At 36.1% G+C, this 18543-nt stretch overlaps 1 protein-coding gene across 1 annotated transcript; it reads left to right on the forward strand.

Moving 5' to 3' along the window:
- The first annotated feature begins 42 nt into the window (after positions 1-42).
- LOC144970712 (cysteine-rich hydrophobic domain-containing protein 2-like) lies at positions 43-15314 on the forward strand. The gene is made up of 6 exons (XM_078910630.1): positions 43-198; positions 8878-8932; positions 10091-10246; positions 12095-12151; positions 12606-12665; positions 13748-15314. Exons 1-6 carry the CDS (start codon positions 77-79, stop codon positions 13796-13798), a joined length of 501 nt encoding a protein of 166 aa, XP_078766756.1. The 5' UTR covers positions 43-76; the 3' UTR covers positions 13799-15314.
- Positions 15315-18543: the final 3229 nt, after the last annotated feature.

Genomic DNA, 18543 nt, shown 5'->3' on the forward strand with positions numbered 1-18543 from the left:
TATTCAAGAAAGGTACCGATACTACATTCCCTACCCAGACGCAAAACAGACGAGAAGAAAGACAACAACAAAGACAATGGCTGACTTCGACACGATTTATGAGGAGAGGGATGACGATGATGATCCTGGAGAGGTTGATACATTAACTGTCTCAGTCCCTGACCCGATAATTATAAGAGGGGCTGGAAATGTAACGATGTAAGTGTCAGTTATGGAGTTTGGTCTATTTGACATATAATGTTATGTTAGATAAGTTCAGATTCTGAGTCCACAGTCCAAAAATCATAACAAACATTGTTGTTGTCATTCATTCTTTAAAAACAAAGTTATTGTTATTATCACGACGTAAGATAAAGGAGTTACTTTGTCCCATAATACTTTAACAGATTCCTCCTTTAGATATATTTATAATATTACTGCTGATTGTTAATATGGGGAAACTGCCACTGACTTAACTTACTGATACTGAACTGATGAAGAAGTCACAATAATTGAAGAAGACTAGACTAGGGGAGTTGAATCAGTTTGAGATTTTTTTTTTCAAATTATAATTTAGGCTATGTGTCGTGAATAGATTTTTACATCTCATTCACGATGAGAAAAATGAAATAAATAAAGGAAAAGGCTATTCGGACCCGAGTCTGAATTGCTTCCCGTGGCAATTCGGACTCGAGTCTGAATTGCTTCCCGTGGCAATTCGGACTCGAGTCTGAATTGCTGCCCGTGGCAATTCGGACCCCGAGTGTGAAGTGCCTCCTTTGACAATTTCGGTCTTCGTAAACACACACACACACACACACACACACACACACACTCATGAGTATCTCTAAGTCATTAAAAACAGAATAATCACACACAAACACACATACACTCCACCCCACCCCCAACAACCATTTCCACATTTCCACAACCTAAGAGCCGGCCGCTTTTTTCTCTTTGATCTCGTATCACCATGTTCTCCCCTGCGTCCAGCGCCTCGGTCGTTTGTGGGTTGTGGAGATGTTAATGGTTACCCCCATCGTCTACTTGAGAAGTCGCTGGTTACTCCCCAATCCCATTACCAGTTGATCATTAATTTTCTCTCCATATTCAACCAGTGCTTATTTTATTAGACAGTACTCTGCACCTACCCCAGTGGCGGGGCTCTATTGCATGGTTTGCCGCCAAGAATCGCCTCTATTTTTATATTTAGAAATAAAACAGCATTTTTTAATTTAAAAAGAACTAGATACTGCCTTTTGTCAAAGCCTGACCCATACTGCCTTTTAAATAAAACGCTCAAAGCCCAAAGTCATATTATTTTCCTTTCCCCCCACTTTTTCGCGGCCGCAAATGGCAAAATATATAATGTAGATATGTGGTGCATGTATCTTTTGCAACAGGCTCATGGCAAATCAAATAAATCTTCCAACACAAAGACACTCTTTTATCTATACGAGGGCAAATTGATTGCTAACGTTAACAATAGCGACTACAATTGTAATCTCCCAAAGACCACGAATATTTAGATTGTTTTTGTTTTTTAAGTCGCTTGCAACACATTGAGGTCATATCAGCGCCAGTAAAAAGGGAGAAATTGGATAAAAAGTTCTAGAATTACAATTAAAAAGTACCCAAGAAAAAGTAAGACAAAGGGGAATAATAGATCACCGCTTTGAAGGTTAGTCATCTTCAGGAGTTCTAAAACGTGACTTGCTCGCTCACTCGCCCTCCTACCGACTGACAACTTACAATTATTGAGAACACAGACTAGGAGGGTCCTGTATTCTCTATGACTGAGAACGAGCACCTTCCCCCACCCTACCACGCTTCACTTTCGACCCATCGTCCACTTCCGACACTTCCTGTGATTGTGCAGGCGCAATGTGGCAAGAGTCCGAATTGCCACGAGAAGCAATTCAGACTCGGGTCCGAATTGCCACTTCGATAAATAAATAAGCCAAATAATATAGAGAGGTGAGCCGGTGTTACCAATACTTAGCTTCTATACCAGGACAAATCATTCGTTTGGACAGAAAAATAAATAAAAAACTTACCGCTAACAGTCAAAAGCATTTAGATTTGAAGATGCATTTGTTTTCTATCAAAAAATATTCGGTACTAGACAATCCTTGATGAATTTCAAAAGTTGTGTTTGAAATTGTATCCTAAATATTTTCATGATTCATTCCTCGCGAAATCGTGTGGGTTTCCGTCTGTTACTACTCTGGTGCCGGTGCCGTGCAAGCAAAACAAAGGTTTTTAAAAAAGTTTATTGAGAAAAAGATACGGAAAAAAGTGTCCCTAGATAGGTATGCAATTTGGTGCATTAGTGCAGTAAAAATTGGTGCGCAAAATTAGTTCGTAGCGGATGCGAGACTGCGTGTGTATGTGTGTGTGTGTGTCTCTTTCTTTTTTTTTTTGGGAGTGCCTACGTACACGGTAACGGGGCATCTAGCCTCAGGATCTACGTACACGTAAACTGGTTTACCGTTGCAACACAAGCAATAGATGGTCCTCGCTGTCGTGACCGCGCGCGCTCGTGTGTGTGTGTGTGTTATTTTTAAAAAAATCAAAACAATTTTAACCATTAATGGCGAGATTCCATCTTACACTCCCCAAACTCCAGATCTTAGTCTTAATGTTATCATTAAAAGACAAGCTTTGCGATTTATAGTTTAATTGAAACCCAAGTCGAAATATACTCTTACTACTGCTCTCTTGGTGGAAACGATCTATTCTGCATAAGCAATCTGGAGAAAAAAATCAGTGTCACTGTAAAAGGTTAAAATTTCACGAAGTACGCACCGTGAACGCCGCTGTAACAATCCTTTGATCTACGTCATCAGGCAACCCATTGTTTCTTTCATCTTTTCCCATTCCCCCTTACTATCCCCCCCCCCCCATTCCCCCGCCCATCTCTCTCTCTCTCTCTCTCTCTCTATCTCTCTCTCTCTCTCTCTCTCTCTCTCTCTCTCTCTCTCTCTCTCTCTCTTGTCATAGTGTTATCCCTTCCCCTTCCCATCTCATTGTAAAATGAAAACGTTCTGCTGTTTGCAGATACATGTATGATTGTTTTGTTTTTTTCTCTCTCACTAGGCATTTGAAAAAAACCCAAAAACCTGAAAAAAACAAAAAAACAACTTAACCTTTTAAAGGCGAATATCAATCTTACTTGGACCAAAAATAAAATCCTACCGTTTTCATCAAAAGACAAAAAACAAAATACAATTTTAAAACATGAGCTTTTATATAGGGCAATATCCACCCAACGTGCTCAAAGCGCTTTTATCAATATTCTTACTGCTCTTATGGTGGAAACGATTTTGTTTTTCTGCATTAAAAAATAATATAAATGAAGACTATTATTTGAAAACAAAAAAATCAGTGTCATTGGCAAAGGGTTAATTGCAGTACTCCTGCATCCTGTGAGACTCCTACGGCACTTGCTAATCATAAAAAAGGAAATAGCAATCAACAATACTAAGTTGAAAAAAAAAGAAGAAAAAAAAAAGGGGGGGGGGGTAGAGAGCAAACCCAGTAGCAATGCAACCTTTAGCGGCAAAATTCGATCTTTGACCTAACACCAAATCTTCTTTCACCAAAAGACAAATAACTGCAAAACGATTATAGACAATTGAAGTCTGAGTTGCGATAGTCTGACTGCTCTCCTGGTGGAAACGCTGTATTCCTTGTTAACAATGATAAAGATGAAAGCAAAAAAATTGCTTCACTGTTAAGGGGTTAAGAACACCTGCCAGCATCGTTGATATGCTCTACGTCACCAAGGTCACCAAACGACACGTCTCCCTTTCGTCTTCATGCAACTCCCCCCCCCCTCTCACGGTGGTGGTGGCGGCAGATAAAAAAGGCCTTTTTTTCTTTCATTCAATCAACTTGGACTGCTGTTGGACCCTTGGCCTCTCTACAAGTACAAGAAATAATACTCACTTTTTTTCTGCTCCAACGAAAATATCTACCCCCCACCGGTCTAATTATTTGTAGCAGACGACAAATTTATCAAAACGGTCACGTGACACTGTACAAACAACACAGGAAGTCCATGAAAGCTTATTTACGGCATTTCCTTTGAACCGTGTAAACAACAAAATTTCGTTTTCATTCGACTCAACAGGTCAGATTGGCCAGTATTTTTTAACGAAATAAAGTTCTGAAAAATCAAAATGTTTCTTAGAAAGCTGAAAGATGCTAGTTTTTGAAACAGAGGTAGGTTTTTTAAAAAAATCTTTATATTTTACGTGAATGCATGCTCAAGGCGAGTTGGACGTGCAGTGGAGGTTGGTAGGCCAAAGGCCCACCTCTCTAGTATATGCACAAGTCACACAAGTCTATATGGTATCTCCATTTTTGAGTGGGTAGTCACCACCGAAGTGGGTAGATACGCGAGTTACTAAGTACACATACCTAGGTTTAGGATGATTTCGTAAACGAAATGATACTTCTAAAAGAATTCCAGTATGCAGAAGAGAGGGAGTCAACGATGACTGTCACTTATATAGGCTGACATGACATCACAATTCACGAAAGGGAGTAACTATTCTCATCCTGGATGAGAATAGAGGTAGTGGCACCTTCTCACTATCCTCACCCCCCTAACCCCCGCCCCTACTCGCTACTCTCACCCACGGATTAGTCTGTGCTCTCACCCAATCATCATCATCTCTCACGTGACTGCTTTTAGTGATACTAGGAACATACTCAATGAACACCTTGCATTCAGCGAACAGACACCCCCATCCCCCTTTTTCTTTTTTTCATTGGCTTTAGTAAAATACCTCAGAGCCAACCTCAGATTCATTTAACCAGTAATATTGGCAAACCCACTTTCTACTGAGACATACAGTTGAACTTCAAAGAACCAAAGGTCTGCTGTCTGCGTTGAATTGACAAGAAACGGAGGATAGAAGAATGGAGACTACCTCAGGTCTCACCCCGCCATATGTTAGGGGTGGGGCAGGGTTAGTGTAATTAAATATTAGACTAGTGCATGCAGAGCTCTGTCCTAAGTTGGGAGAGAAATAAACTGATGATGACGGAAGGTGGGGAGGAGGGGGGCGCTTGACCCACAAACAACAAGGTGTTGGGCGTAGGGGAAACCATGATAGGAAATCAAAGAGAAAAAGCTGTCGGCACTTGGATGGTGGAAATGGTTTTTTTTTTTGGGGGGGGGGGGGGGGGTGTGATAATCAGAATGGGATGTACACATTCACATTTATAGTATAGGTAGAGGAGAAAGAGAAAGAAGAAAATACCAACAACTTAAAACGACGTAGAGAAAGACAGGGATAAAGAGGGGGGGGGGGGGGGGGGGGGAGAGAGGGAGAGAGATATGAAATATTGAGTGGACAAAAGAAAGAAGGAAAAACAAACAATATAAAATGATGTAGAGAAATAGAGTTTGAAAGAGAGAGAGAGGAAATATAAACAAGTTAAAATACCTAATGTAGGGAGAAATTGAGACAGCTAAGTCAACACAAAATAATAATATGCCCATAAAAGGAAAAGTCCAACTCTTAGAAATTGGGCGAGTCTATTTCACTTAGCTGTGAAAGGGTGGTATAGTATAGGATATTTTCAGACAGTAGACTGAATTCCTATTTTCTGTAAATTATTTTTAATGTTATTTAGCAATATGAATACAGTGGAACCTCCCGATAACGACATGCCATGGGACCGAGTTTTTATGTCGTTATCCGGAGGTGTCGTTATTTAGAGGTTTCCAAGATGGCGGACAAAGTGGGCGTGGTAAGGCCTGCGGGACCAGTTTTTATTAACATTGACAAACAAACAAAACATTGTAGTGTATTCCTCTTAGATGGTTCTTGTGCGTGTGTCTGGATGAGACTTTTAGGTGATCTGAACTGAATACACTGATAGTGTGCTCCTGGAATCTACATCTGTTCCCTATTTAAACCATTCCCCTTTGTCTTACTTTTTCTTATGTCATTTTAATTGTAAATCTAGAATGTTTTTTTACTATCCAATTTTCTTCCTTTTTACTGGCGCTGATATGACATAGATGTGTCACAGGCGCTGTAAATCCCTTTAAAACAAACAAAATTCCTCCTCCTCCTCCAACAAAAACATACTACTACTACTATACTACTACTATTATACTACTACTACTACTACTACTCTACTATTACTACTACTACTACTACTACTACTATACTACTACTACTACTACTACTACTAACTACTACTACTACTACTACTACTATACTACTACTACTACTACTACTACTACTACTACTACTACTACTACTACTACTACTACTACTACTACTACTACTACTACTACTATACTACTAACTACTACTACTACTACTACTACTATACTACTACTACTACTACTACTACTACTACTACTACTACTACTACTACTATACTACTACTACTAACTACTACTACTACTACTACTACTACTACTACTATACTACTACTACTACTACTACTACTATACTACTACTACTACTACTACTACTACTACTACTACTACTACTACTACTACTACTACTACTACTACTACTACTACTACTATACTACTACTACTACTACTACTACTACTACTACTATACTACTACTACTACTACTACTACTACTACTACTACTACTACTACTACTACTACTACTACTACTACTACTACTATACTACTACTACTACTACTACTACTACTATCTACTACTACTACTACTACTACTACTACTACTACTACTACTACTACTACTACTACTATACTACTACTACTACTACTACTACTACTACTACTACTACTACTACTACTACTACTACTACTACTACTACTATACTACTACTACTATACTACTACTACTACTACTACTACTACTACTACTACTTACTACTACTACTACTACTACTACTACTACTACTACTACTATACTACTACTACTACTACTACTACTACTACTACTACTACTACTACTACTACTACTATCACCACATAATATCACATTTTCCAAGATGTTGAGTTTACACATAATATCACATTTTCCAAGATGTTGTGTTTACTTGCTTATGCATATCAGCCAAGATTCGTCAAAAAAAAAAAAAGCTGCGTTCTCATTGGTTCAAGCAGGAATCGTTTTTATAAACTTTTTAGTACTCATACTCGGTATTTTTTGTATCAGATATCTACGAAAACTGCCGAAAATCGCCAAAATTATGTCGTTATTCGGAGATTTTGTCAAAAAGTGCGTCGTTATTTGGAGGTTATTTTTACTGATCTTAAATAGAAAAAAATCAGGACCACGGGTCAATGTCGTTATCAGGAGGTTGTCGTTATTCGGAGGTGTCGTAATCGGGAGGTTCCACTGTAGTGGAAGACAAACATATATTTATTTATTGTGTATTCAAAATTAAAAAAAAAATGTTTTTAACTAATTACAACATCTAGGCGATATCTTTGGTATTCTATCACCCCCTTGCATTAATGGCCTCGTCATGCCAACCAAATGTCTTGTGATGGCGTAGCTTGTCGGTCACAAGAGAGGGAGAGATTAACTCCCTTATACAGATCTCTATAAGTGGCAATAGACAATTAGTAATTAATTTGAATGATTTTTATCAAATTCCTCTGAGCTTTTTTTTGTATGAAGATAATAAATAACTTAATTTGCACACTGGTTGTTTTAGAATCGATTTGGATCAGAAGTGAAAATGAAGAATTTTTTTTTTCAGCCTTTTAGCCTCGGGATATAGAAACATAATTGCCTTTTTTTTTTCAAGCCTCTAGAGCACTTACATGCTCATAGCATGTGGTAGTAGTAGCAACCTGTATGCCAGGATGCTAAATGTCAGGAGTTCAAAGTGGCCAATTTCAACATCATAAGTGACCAGATAGAATCTTATGTGGCCAAACACTTCTAACACTCTCACTTCACCCCCTTGAAAAACAATGGATTTGAAAAATAAAAAATCGACTAGACTAAGAAATAGTTGTTTTTGAAAAAAAGAATAATAGAAACAATAGTCTCTGTGTGGCCAAATTTGGTCATCTAGCAGCTCTGTCCTTTAGGGCTACTACTTCTAGCCTGAGAACCCAGAACCATTAGCCTCTTCTTTAGTCGTGCTGTGACATGGTGCGGCTTTGTGGTCTTGTTGTATTTGCATTCCCTGGTTCAAGTCCCATTCTTCACAGGGTGATGTTTCCGACCTCCCATAGTGGGCAGGGAGGTACTTGCTATGTCTTCTATCCCCCTTATCTATTTTCCAATTGCTTTCTGTCTTTGTCTTGGAATGAGATTAGTTTTGTCCTTATCCAGGCCAAAGTCTTTGGCTGGGAGGGAAACTGTCGAATGTATAGTTATAGTTTTTGGAGATGATATTTTTTCCTTGTAAATCATCTCTCTTATGTATTATTATTTTTTTATTCTTAACATATGATTTGTAAACATGTGAGTGTATTTCTCTTAGTGGGGACTTATGTTGGTGTCTGGTTGAGACTTTTAGGTGATCTCAAAGTAAACTGATAGTGTGCTCTTGGAATCTACATCTGTTCCCTATTTGTACCATTCCCCTTTGTCATACTTTTTCTTGGCTGCTTTAATTGTAAATCTATAATCTTTTAACTATTCCATAATCTTCTTTTTACTGGCGCTGATATGACCTAAATGTGTCGCAAGCGCCGTAAAATCCTTAAAATTGAAAATAAACAAAAACAAGTCCCATTCTGGAGGGTGCAAAACTGGGTCCTTGGGAATTTTTTAAAAACTGTGTCAGAGTGGTTGTAATCTTCCCAATCATCAGTCATACAGTATGCTTCCCTTCTTGTTACCCTTTCCATTTAAACAAATTTTATTTTATTTTTTTTCTGTTCACTTCAATATTCAACTTTTTTTTTTTTTTTTCCTTTTCAGATTTGGGTTAAGCAATAAATTTGACACAGAATTTCCCGTTCGTCTTTCAGCAAAGGTAAAAGTAAAAAGGTGGTGATTTTTTATTTGAATAAAGTGAGGAGAAGCTGGAATTGTACAAAGTAAATATTGAATATTTTGTTTTTTCTTTAGTTCAGAACTGTATGAATTAAACAGGCTAAATATACAGAGAAAGCTTGTCTTGGAATTAAATTTTTAATCACAAATTGTATTATCATTATCTGAGCAAGTGTACAAGAATTTATATTAAATACCTTTACACTTGCTCTTTGATACAATTTGTAACAATGTTTGTCAGAAGCACCCTTATAAATGTGACAAAGTGAGACAAAATCCTAGCTTAGGTGGCTTTGCGAGGTGCACAAGCTTTAATAGTTGGTCAACTGCAGTGGAGCTCACTAATTCCCCAAAGGTATTATAGTCTCTCATCACGTCTCATGCAAGTGAGTGCAATGATGGTCAGGTGTTTAGTGAACAATGCAACTCACAGCACCACAATTTCTATTTCTCACTTTATCCCATTGAAGGAACACACATGATTTTTGTTGATTATCTTTTTCTCTGCTTGTTTCTTTATCACTAATTCTGTAACATGTCTGTGTTTTATGGGAATTGAGGGAGTTAAAAAAAAAAAATTGACTATTAATAATTGATATTATTATAAGTAAACATTAAATTCTCATATATTCTCCTGCACTCATTCAAACATGAAATATTCCCTGGGGGAAATAAAATATGCTCAATTTAAAATTATTTTTTTTCATTTTTTGTTATAGAATAAGAGTTTAAAAAGTGATGCATTTAGTATTTGTGGAGTATTCATATGTTTAGATCAGAATAGTGTATATATGCCTCATCATCTCGGTCTTGATTTTTGTCAAAGTTAGCCAGATGTTGAGAAGTGAATTTAAATTTAGAATTAAAAGAAATAAGACATAGTGTTTTTCTATTTAAGAACTATTTTTTTCAGCACATTAAGGCAAGTGGATTAAGCCCTAGTCTCGTTTTGGGTGTAAATTCAAATTTCAGTTTAACTCGACATATTACTATTTTGAAGGAATTGATTACAAATTGGGTTTTTACACTTGCAATTCCAAAAATTGAATGGGCAGCATATAATGGCAACTATCTATGTGACGGCATTATGCACACAGGAAAAAATCCCAAACAATTTCAAATTGTTTTTTGATTTCAGGTGGCCCCAGAAGAGTTCAAGTCTACAATGTCCCGTTTCAATAGTGTACTACGTAAAAACCTTCCCATTAATGTCAAATGGTTATTTTGTGGATGTATCTGTTGTTGCTGTACACTAGGCTGCTCCTTGTGGCCTGTTGTCTGCTTAAATAAAAGAGTGAGTACATTTGTGATTATAGGTTCAGATAGTTCACTATGTTGAGCAAATCGATTGGTATAGATTTAGATGAAGCAGAATGTCTTAAAAAGAAATCTTCCATCTTTCACTGAGAAGTGGACGAGTTGACCGGGTGGTTAAGGCATTATACTCTGACCAGGGAGGTCATGGGTTTGAGCCTTGCTTTAGGCACTTTCATTTTTTTCTTTGGGCAAGGTCATTAACCCCCAATTTGCTTGCTTTGGATAACTTAGGTTAATCCAGTTGATACCAGAAGTCCGTTGATGGATTATCTGTATTACTTCATGGAATAACCCAGGCCAAAGAGCATAATTTTGTTTTTTCCACTGAATGTGTAAGTTAAGTCTGTTCGAACTTGCAAAACACTGTCCCAATTATGAAGTAGTTGAGCACACACTGTACTCTGAATACAGATTTTAGTTTGAAAAATTCACCAGACCTGCCTCCCAAATGCATATATACCCCAAACCGCTATCTACATTGAGCCTGATAAAATCTGCTCTCTGTACATAAAGATTAAGAGCATTTGATGATAGATCATTTGAAAAATAAGTTCCTGTTATTATTTTTTTTTTTCCTGAGCCTTTAAGATCATTGACCTAGACCTGTAAATTCTCAGTCAATTAACTGAAATCAGTCAATTTGTCAAATTGAAATATTTAAAAAAAAAAGGAAAGAAAGAAAGAATTCACAAATCGTAGTCGAATGACTGTAATGTAATTAGGAGTGTTCCATAACGCTACGCATAGCTCATGGGAGCCGTTTATATTAACGATGGATTTATTGCCAAGGCTAAGCGGCGCTTTTTAGAATTGGTGTGACTGAACACATCCCAGTTCAGTATAATTTCACACAGCCTTCGTGAAATTATTTTTTCACTTTCCAACCTGTTGTGATCCCAAGTTACTCATACAGTGCAACCCCCGGATAACGACATTTCCCGAAACTGGAAAATTATGTCGTTATTCCAGGGTTTTCAAGATGGCGGAAAAGGGGGCATGTGAAACCTGTGAATACATAGCAGTGCGATACGCGGACTAGTGCCTGAGAAAAGACATGTCCCAACAACATTAGGATGTGTATTTCTCCTGATTACAAAGGGTATACTACCAGTTACACTATCAATATCACTCTCCAATGTGTATTGTCATTGTTTTGATCCTGAACAGTGCTCGAATGCCATTAAACAAAACTAAGGATAAATCAAGAAAATCAATTGCCAATATGATAATACCACACAAGAATACATATACACACATCCATGCTATTCGGCTGAGGAGATTGAATGCTGAAATTTTAAGTGCACCAAAATTTACAAGGACTTAAAATTAGTAGATCCATATCTTGCAATGTTAAAAACATTTTTTAAAAACAACTGTTATTTACCACAATAACATCAAATTTGGACTGATATTTAAAACAACTGATTTTTCAATAAAGTGAAAGAGACGGTTATTATTTTCCCGAATATTCCAACATATTTTAAGACCATAAATATTCATAATTACCCCCCATTGGACACAGCATTGCCTGATATAGTTAACCTCCCCTGACCTCAGACATGTATTTTATTGGTTAAGAGTATGAGATGACTGTGGTTGGATATCAAACATTGGTATGAACTGCCGATTATTCTGATTACAATGTCGCTATATAATAGATTGTTGTTATTATTATTATTATTATTATTTTTATTATTATTATTATTATTATTATTATTATTGATGTAATTAAAAGTATTCAATCCACTTTGTTATTATTGTTGGATTGTGTATTCGGAAAGCTTGATTAAAAATCGTTTCTTTTTTTTCAAACTCCAATTTTCAGACACGACATTCCTTGGAAAAAGTATTAGACTGGGAAAACAGCCATTTATATCAAAAGGTAATTTTTCCTTTTTCATTTTCTTCCTATTCTGTCGCAGCATCTTCGTGCAGCTTTGTGGTGTAGCAGTATGGCATTTGCCATCGGTCCTGGGTTGAAGTCTTGCTCCGAGCTGCACAAAGTTGAGTCCCTGGAAAAGGCTTTTTACTCTTATCCTTTCACCATACTCAGTTGTAAAACGAATGTGTGGCCGCTTACAACGTTGTCTCTGTTGAAAAAAAAGATTTTATTATCGCCCTACAAGCATTACGACTCGTCTTCATGTTAACTTTGCGGTTGGCTAGGGCATAATCGGATCAGTTTCAGGTCTCTGGCCATTGGAAAACCACTTTTCAGGTTTTAGACTTGCTTTCACTGATGCATGTGTTCATTATTACATTTTTATTTCACGATTTCAATTGAAACTCTTATATAATTCTAAAATTAAATTATTATTTTTTTTCAAATAAAACAGCTCGGTCTCCACTGGCGATTGAAAAAGCAACGATGTGAGTCCAGCAGCATGATGGAATATGTGAGTTTATTTCCTCATTTTATATATTGTCAGGTCTGCTAATTTTCACCAGAATGTATTTTTTTAAATTCCAGAAAAAAAAAAAAACCATCATCATCGTCATTTTCACCATGACCATCACATCTTCGTCTAAATCCCAGATTTAACCAATATTTTTCACAAATTTTGTCTCAGAAAAATTGGCAAGTCTGTAATATAAATTCTATAAGGCAAAATATTGTATTATGTCAGGATGAACATGATGTTTAAAATGGAGTTTCTAGTTAACTTACAGAATTCATGCCTGCAATGAATGGTCTGTATCTTCAACTGAAAAGCACTATTTTAAAAAAAATAAAAAATGACCATTGACGGGTAAAATTTGTTGATAGGACAAGAAAACTAACCAAAAAATATACTGGAGAAAACTGATATATTTTGGACAGCCACGAGTCCATAACAAAGGACATTCTAGAAGGAAAGATGAGAGGAAATAGAGGTGGAGGACAAAGTTTCAGATAATTTCCTATCATTTGAGTCCTTATTTGTTCCATTGTGTTATGTCATTGACAAGAATTTATAACCTTACACTTTCCTGTCAAACACCCAGTGCATTTTAGATGATGACCTGTGACTTCAAATTTGAATTAGTTATTTTGTAAATTCAATAAAATAAAACTATAATAACACAGCAGGGAATATGATCACTGACCCGTTGATTAATCGATTGATCTTTGGACTCCAATGGGGTTGTTGGTCGCACTCTTACTTCACGTTGAGGGACTGAGATTGATCTGGATGAAGTCTAGATTTTTTGTTTTCAGCCCACCCCCCATACCCCCAGTTATGATTGTTAGCTGGGTCTCTTAGATATGGCAGAAAGTACTTTGCAGAGACTAGCATCCTATCTAAAGCAATTGCTTTTGTCTATTTCGACCAATTGAAAACCAGGATAAACTCTTGCCTCCGACCTCACCCAGGATCTGCATATCTCTGTCCGTTTGCTTGTGGGGCAACTGCTTTATCAACTGAGTTGACAGGACCCTCCCCTCCTCCTTATTCTACATTGTGTATGACTCTTTCATATATTTGTTTCTTTCCAGGTTCTAGTTTTGGAGTTCATTCCCAAAGTTCCCATTTTTAGGCCTGATTAGATGACGAGGATGACTCTTTGCTGAGTGAATGTGAAATGTGAAATCCTGCGTATTTTTAATCATGACATGAAGAATTAATAAGTGTGAGTGATTATGTGTGTGCGTGTGTGTGTGTGTTTGTTTGCAATGCCTTGCATGTTTGCTATAACATGAGGAATGTATGTGTGGAAATGTAGTTAAGTAAAGGAATAACAGACCTGCCATGTAACCCTCTGCAGACCAGGTTAGATTTTTACCCTAACTGACATAAAATATGTATTGACATTATTACTAAATTATAATAGTAAAAACATTGCTGCCTAAGCTTTTGAAGGTTGTGGAGCATCTCTTTTCTGTTCTCATGGTGAAAGTAGTCAGGTATTGTGTCAATTCGGAGTACCATAGAATCTAGCATATTGAAAGTTTAACAAATAATTAGTACATATCTTACTTCTTTATTTTTTTTTCCTCGCAATCAGATGATTTTTTATTTTTTTTTTCTATCAGGAATCTGGGGTGAAATATACCAAAATAGTTTTTAAAAAATCATTAGTGGGTCTCTTTCGTAGTGAAAGGTACTAATCTCTATCCATTTTAAAGCATTTTGAAGTGTTGTTTTGTGCCAGAAGGGATAAAAGCCCAAATGTCATCACTGTCACTGTTTGGTGGGTGAAAATGGGAGGAGGACATGTCAAGTTAAGGTAAATTCTAATATGGCCTGGGTAAGGTTTAATGGATTTGTGTGTGAAGTTTACTGTATTCAAAATGATTGATATTATATAAGGAATGTATATGTACACATCTCTGTACATATCACCATTGATTGCTACTACTAAGTCAGGGATGGAATGAATTTATTGATAATTTGTGATTTCATGAATATTCATGTATATTATATATCATACATATATTATTGATGTCAGACAGATGTTTCGTATTTTATTGCAACAGTCACATGATTACTGTGTATTGAGTGATGCTGGATGTCACAGAAATACAGGATACAAAATCTGTACATTATTGTTATATACAAAAATACCATTTTATATAATGGAATTGTCATTGTTTACTTCCTTTTTTAAAGTCATATTTTATTTTTAATTATTATTGAATTGATGTTAATTATTCTTTAACCAGTTAACTGCCATACTTTGGAAAGACACATATTTAAGATTTTGGCCAGAAAACTTGTCCTACAAATATCGATTGATTTAGATTACTGTCATCTGGGCAAAAACTCTCAAACCTGGGTCCTCATGAGATCTCAGGTTTGAGAGTTTTTGCCAATATCAGGATCATTTAAATCTATTGATATTTGGAGGGCGAGTTCTCTGGCCAAACTTTTAAATACATGTTTTCCCAGAGTACAGCACTTAACTGGTTATAAGATTATATTCCGATTTCCCTATGGTTAGCGTGTGCTAGAAATAAGGGTAGCAGGATATCACTGATAAGCTCAATGAATTGTTCAAAGCATCTGATTTAATTTATTTTTGTTCATAAGTCAATGTTTGAACTTTATCTCTTATAGGCATTGGTAAAGTTGAACCAAGTCATTTGGCTCTTACAGAGTAGACCAATTGAAAGAGGTAGTTCTCCATAGCCATAAGCAGAGCTGCCAACCTACCGCCAAAAAAGCGGAATTGTCCGCTTTTTCACATGATTGTCCGCTTTTCCGCTTTTTTCCTCATTTTGTTCGCTTTTTATTCAGCCGTCGGTCTCGGATTGGCTATTTAGTCAATTGTATATTGCGTGGCTCAAAAAAATAATTTTACTCACTTCAATTCAAGTCATATTTTATGTGCTGTGCGATTACACTAATATCTGGTATCGATACCGTATATTCCAGAATATATTACTATATACCATTACTATTCCTGTGGTATCGAATATATAATTTTATGTAGTTGAGTAATGATTGTAACTCAACTCACATTTACCAATGAAAATCAATGTGCAAGGTAAAGATTTGCTGCAAATTGATGTCAATGACACAAAAAATCTGCAATCAAGTGAAATTGATCTTGGATATAGATGTAGGAAATTGGTGAAGGAACTTGGAGACGATGCCAAAAAACAATTTTATAAGTCTGTTAGAGACTACTTGAAAACAGCTGTTGTCTATCTCCAATCAAAGTGTAATTTAGACTCAGAACCAATCATGCATGCATCTGTTGCTAATCCAGACAACAAAGTCGTGGCTAGGATGGCATCTTTAGAATTTTTTTTGGAGAGATTACCATCTTTAGCTCCCTGTGAAGAAGGCCAGTGTACTGATGAAGTCATGGATATTCTCTTCAGACAGTTTAGAGATTGGCAATCATCTGCAATGCCCCTGCTCAATGGAGAAAGAGTGGATAAATACTGGTTTCGTCTTGCTAATGCAAAAACACAAACTGGCTCTGCTAGGTTTCATTTGCTTAGTCGTTCCATGCTGGGAATACTTTCCATCTTCCATTCAAATGCAGCATGTGAAAGACTATTCAGCTTAGCCCAGAGGAATAGGACTGATTTTAGGGCCAGCATGTCGAACAAATTGCTAGAGTCCATCAGTATTTGCAAAGCAAAATGGAGTCATAAATCATTTAAGAACCCTATCTCCAAGGAGCTGCTCATCAAGGCCAAGTCTGCGACTGCAGCTTCCTTGAAAAAGGACTAAACCAGTGTCATATACTGGACTGTATATAATGTAAATATTATGTCAATATTTGAATTTAAATATAATTAAAATGAGTGAGGTGAAGACTTTAGATGTACATAAACATGAGAAGAACAAAGAAGTGCAACAGAAACGCTTTGAGACAATTTTATTCATAAACTGGAGTGGCTATTATAACAGACTTGGGTGTATGTACATTTATGGATAACCTGCAAATTTAGGGAATTTAAGTACTTTTGTTTGTTTGTTTCGCGTACTTGAATCTTCCTCTTTTTCCTTAAATCTTCCTCTTTTTGGCAACCAATCTTCCTCTTTCTGTCAGGAGAGGTTGGCAGCTCTGCATAAGGCCCAGGGAGCCGGTGTTCATCCAGTCTTTGTATTGTTAAACACACAGTAACTTTTCTGGTCTTTGGATATGATACTTGTCCTTGCAAAGTAATTTTCAGCAGATAGGCTACTCATTCACAACTTAATGCACAGAGGGGTTTTTAAAAAGCTGAACTTTACCCAGGACTGATACAAGTCCCAAATAAGAAATTGATTTAATCCCATTTTGTGTAAACCCATCATCTCCATTTGGTGTCATGGTTAGTTGAGATATGTCACATCTTGGTTTTCTTTTTATCTCTGAAATAATTAAATTATGCCGTAGAAACCAAGTGGGGGTTAGTTCTAAGCTGTGTTCAACTCTAGTTTGGTCTCAGATCTAGACAGTATCGAAATAAATATCAACTGATTCATCAATTTGACATTCTAGATAACTGACATCATGACTTTCGTCAGTTGCTTCTAGCAGCGGCCAAACTGGACTTGAACTAACCCCTTCAATTTCAAACAAGCAGTACAAAAATTGTAGACCAACTATAAACAATAATCTTGGTTTTAGATTTTTTGAGATGTATTCTCAATTTTTTTTTTTCTTCAGCTTCTACAGATAATATATATTACTTTTTTTCAGAAAATTTTCTCCCCATTGGAAAGAGTTTATCTATTTTAATTTCTGTTGTAATTGTACAGTGCACCGATTTAAATCGATGCTGTTTTAATTGTTAGTCACAGACCTTTTTGAATTCACCTGATATAATCAATCTCTGAAATTGACTCTACTTTTACATATCACCAAAAGACTTACAGTGTTATAATAATTTCATTATTCTTAGTATTTGAGAATTAAATGAATATATAAACAACATGACTTGTGTGTCCAATGTTTTATGTTCCGTGTTGGAGCAATTTTACTTTTACATGAATTTTTCCTTGAAACACCATCTTGACATAGAACTAACTAGCTACCATGATGGGGTTTTGTGCCCCTAAAAATAATAAAGGCATTGAGATAACCTGTTAATTCTTACTTTGACAAAAATCAAATGTCTGTCTGCAGCGTCGCAACGTCTCTTTGTTAAAACTCAAAATAAACCAAAAAATTAGACAGTTAAGAGCAGATTGGCTATCCCATAATTGTTTAAAACTCACTTTTAAACCAAAATCCAAGTCAAGTTTTTTTCAGCACACGATATCATTTTCCTTATGCACAGGATGAAAAGGAATTATCTTTAACTTTAAATAAAAGAGGTATAATGTATAAATTCTAAAAAGACATCATCCAAGTAACATTATCTAAATTTTTGCATATTCTGGGATAAACCCCTTGTCCATGAAACCCCCTAATGATAGTTTATTTGTTATCTGCTTGTAACATTGCACCTCTTTAAGCAGCTTTAGAAACTTCATTCCAATTTCATAGATTTATTATTGTTTCTAGTGTTTGAGAGCTGTTTAACCAGACTTGTTTTTATTATTAATTACTTTTTAACTTTCAACTTCTATCTGAATTACTTGTCTGTTCTTTTCCTTGTTTCTCCTCCCACCTCTCTTGCTTTCTTTTTCTATCATCTTACCTCTCTCTCCTCTCGTTTTACTATGTTTAGATTTTATTCATATATGTGTTTTGAAATGTCCTTTTTCCACGTAATACTGACCAGTTTTTATTTACATGCAAAACCTCCTTAGAAGATTATTATTATTTATATTATTATTATTATTAATTTTGAAGCCTGCATTGATGTCAAGACTGACTTGAAATCTTAATTAAGTAGTATCTACT

This window comes from Berghia stephanieae, chromosome 4 (genome assembly GCF_034508935.2).
Source record: "Berghia stephanieae isolate SIO BIC M18660-M18661 chromosome 4, UCSD_Bste_1.3, whole genome shotgun sequence".
NCBI lineage: Eukaryota > Metazoa > Mollusca > Gastropoda > Nudibranchia > Aeolidiidae > Berghia > Berghia stephanieae.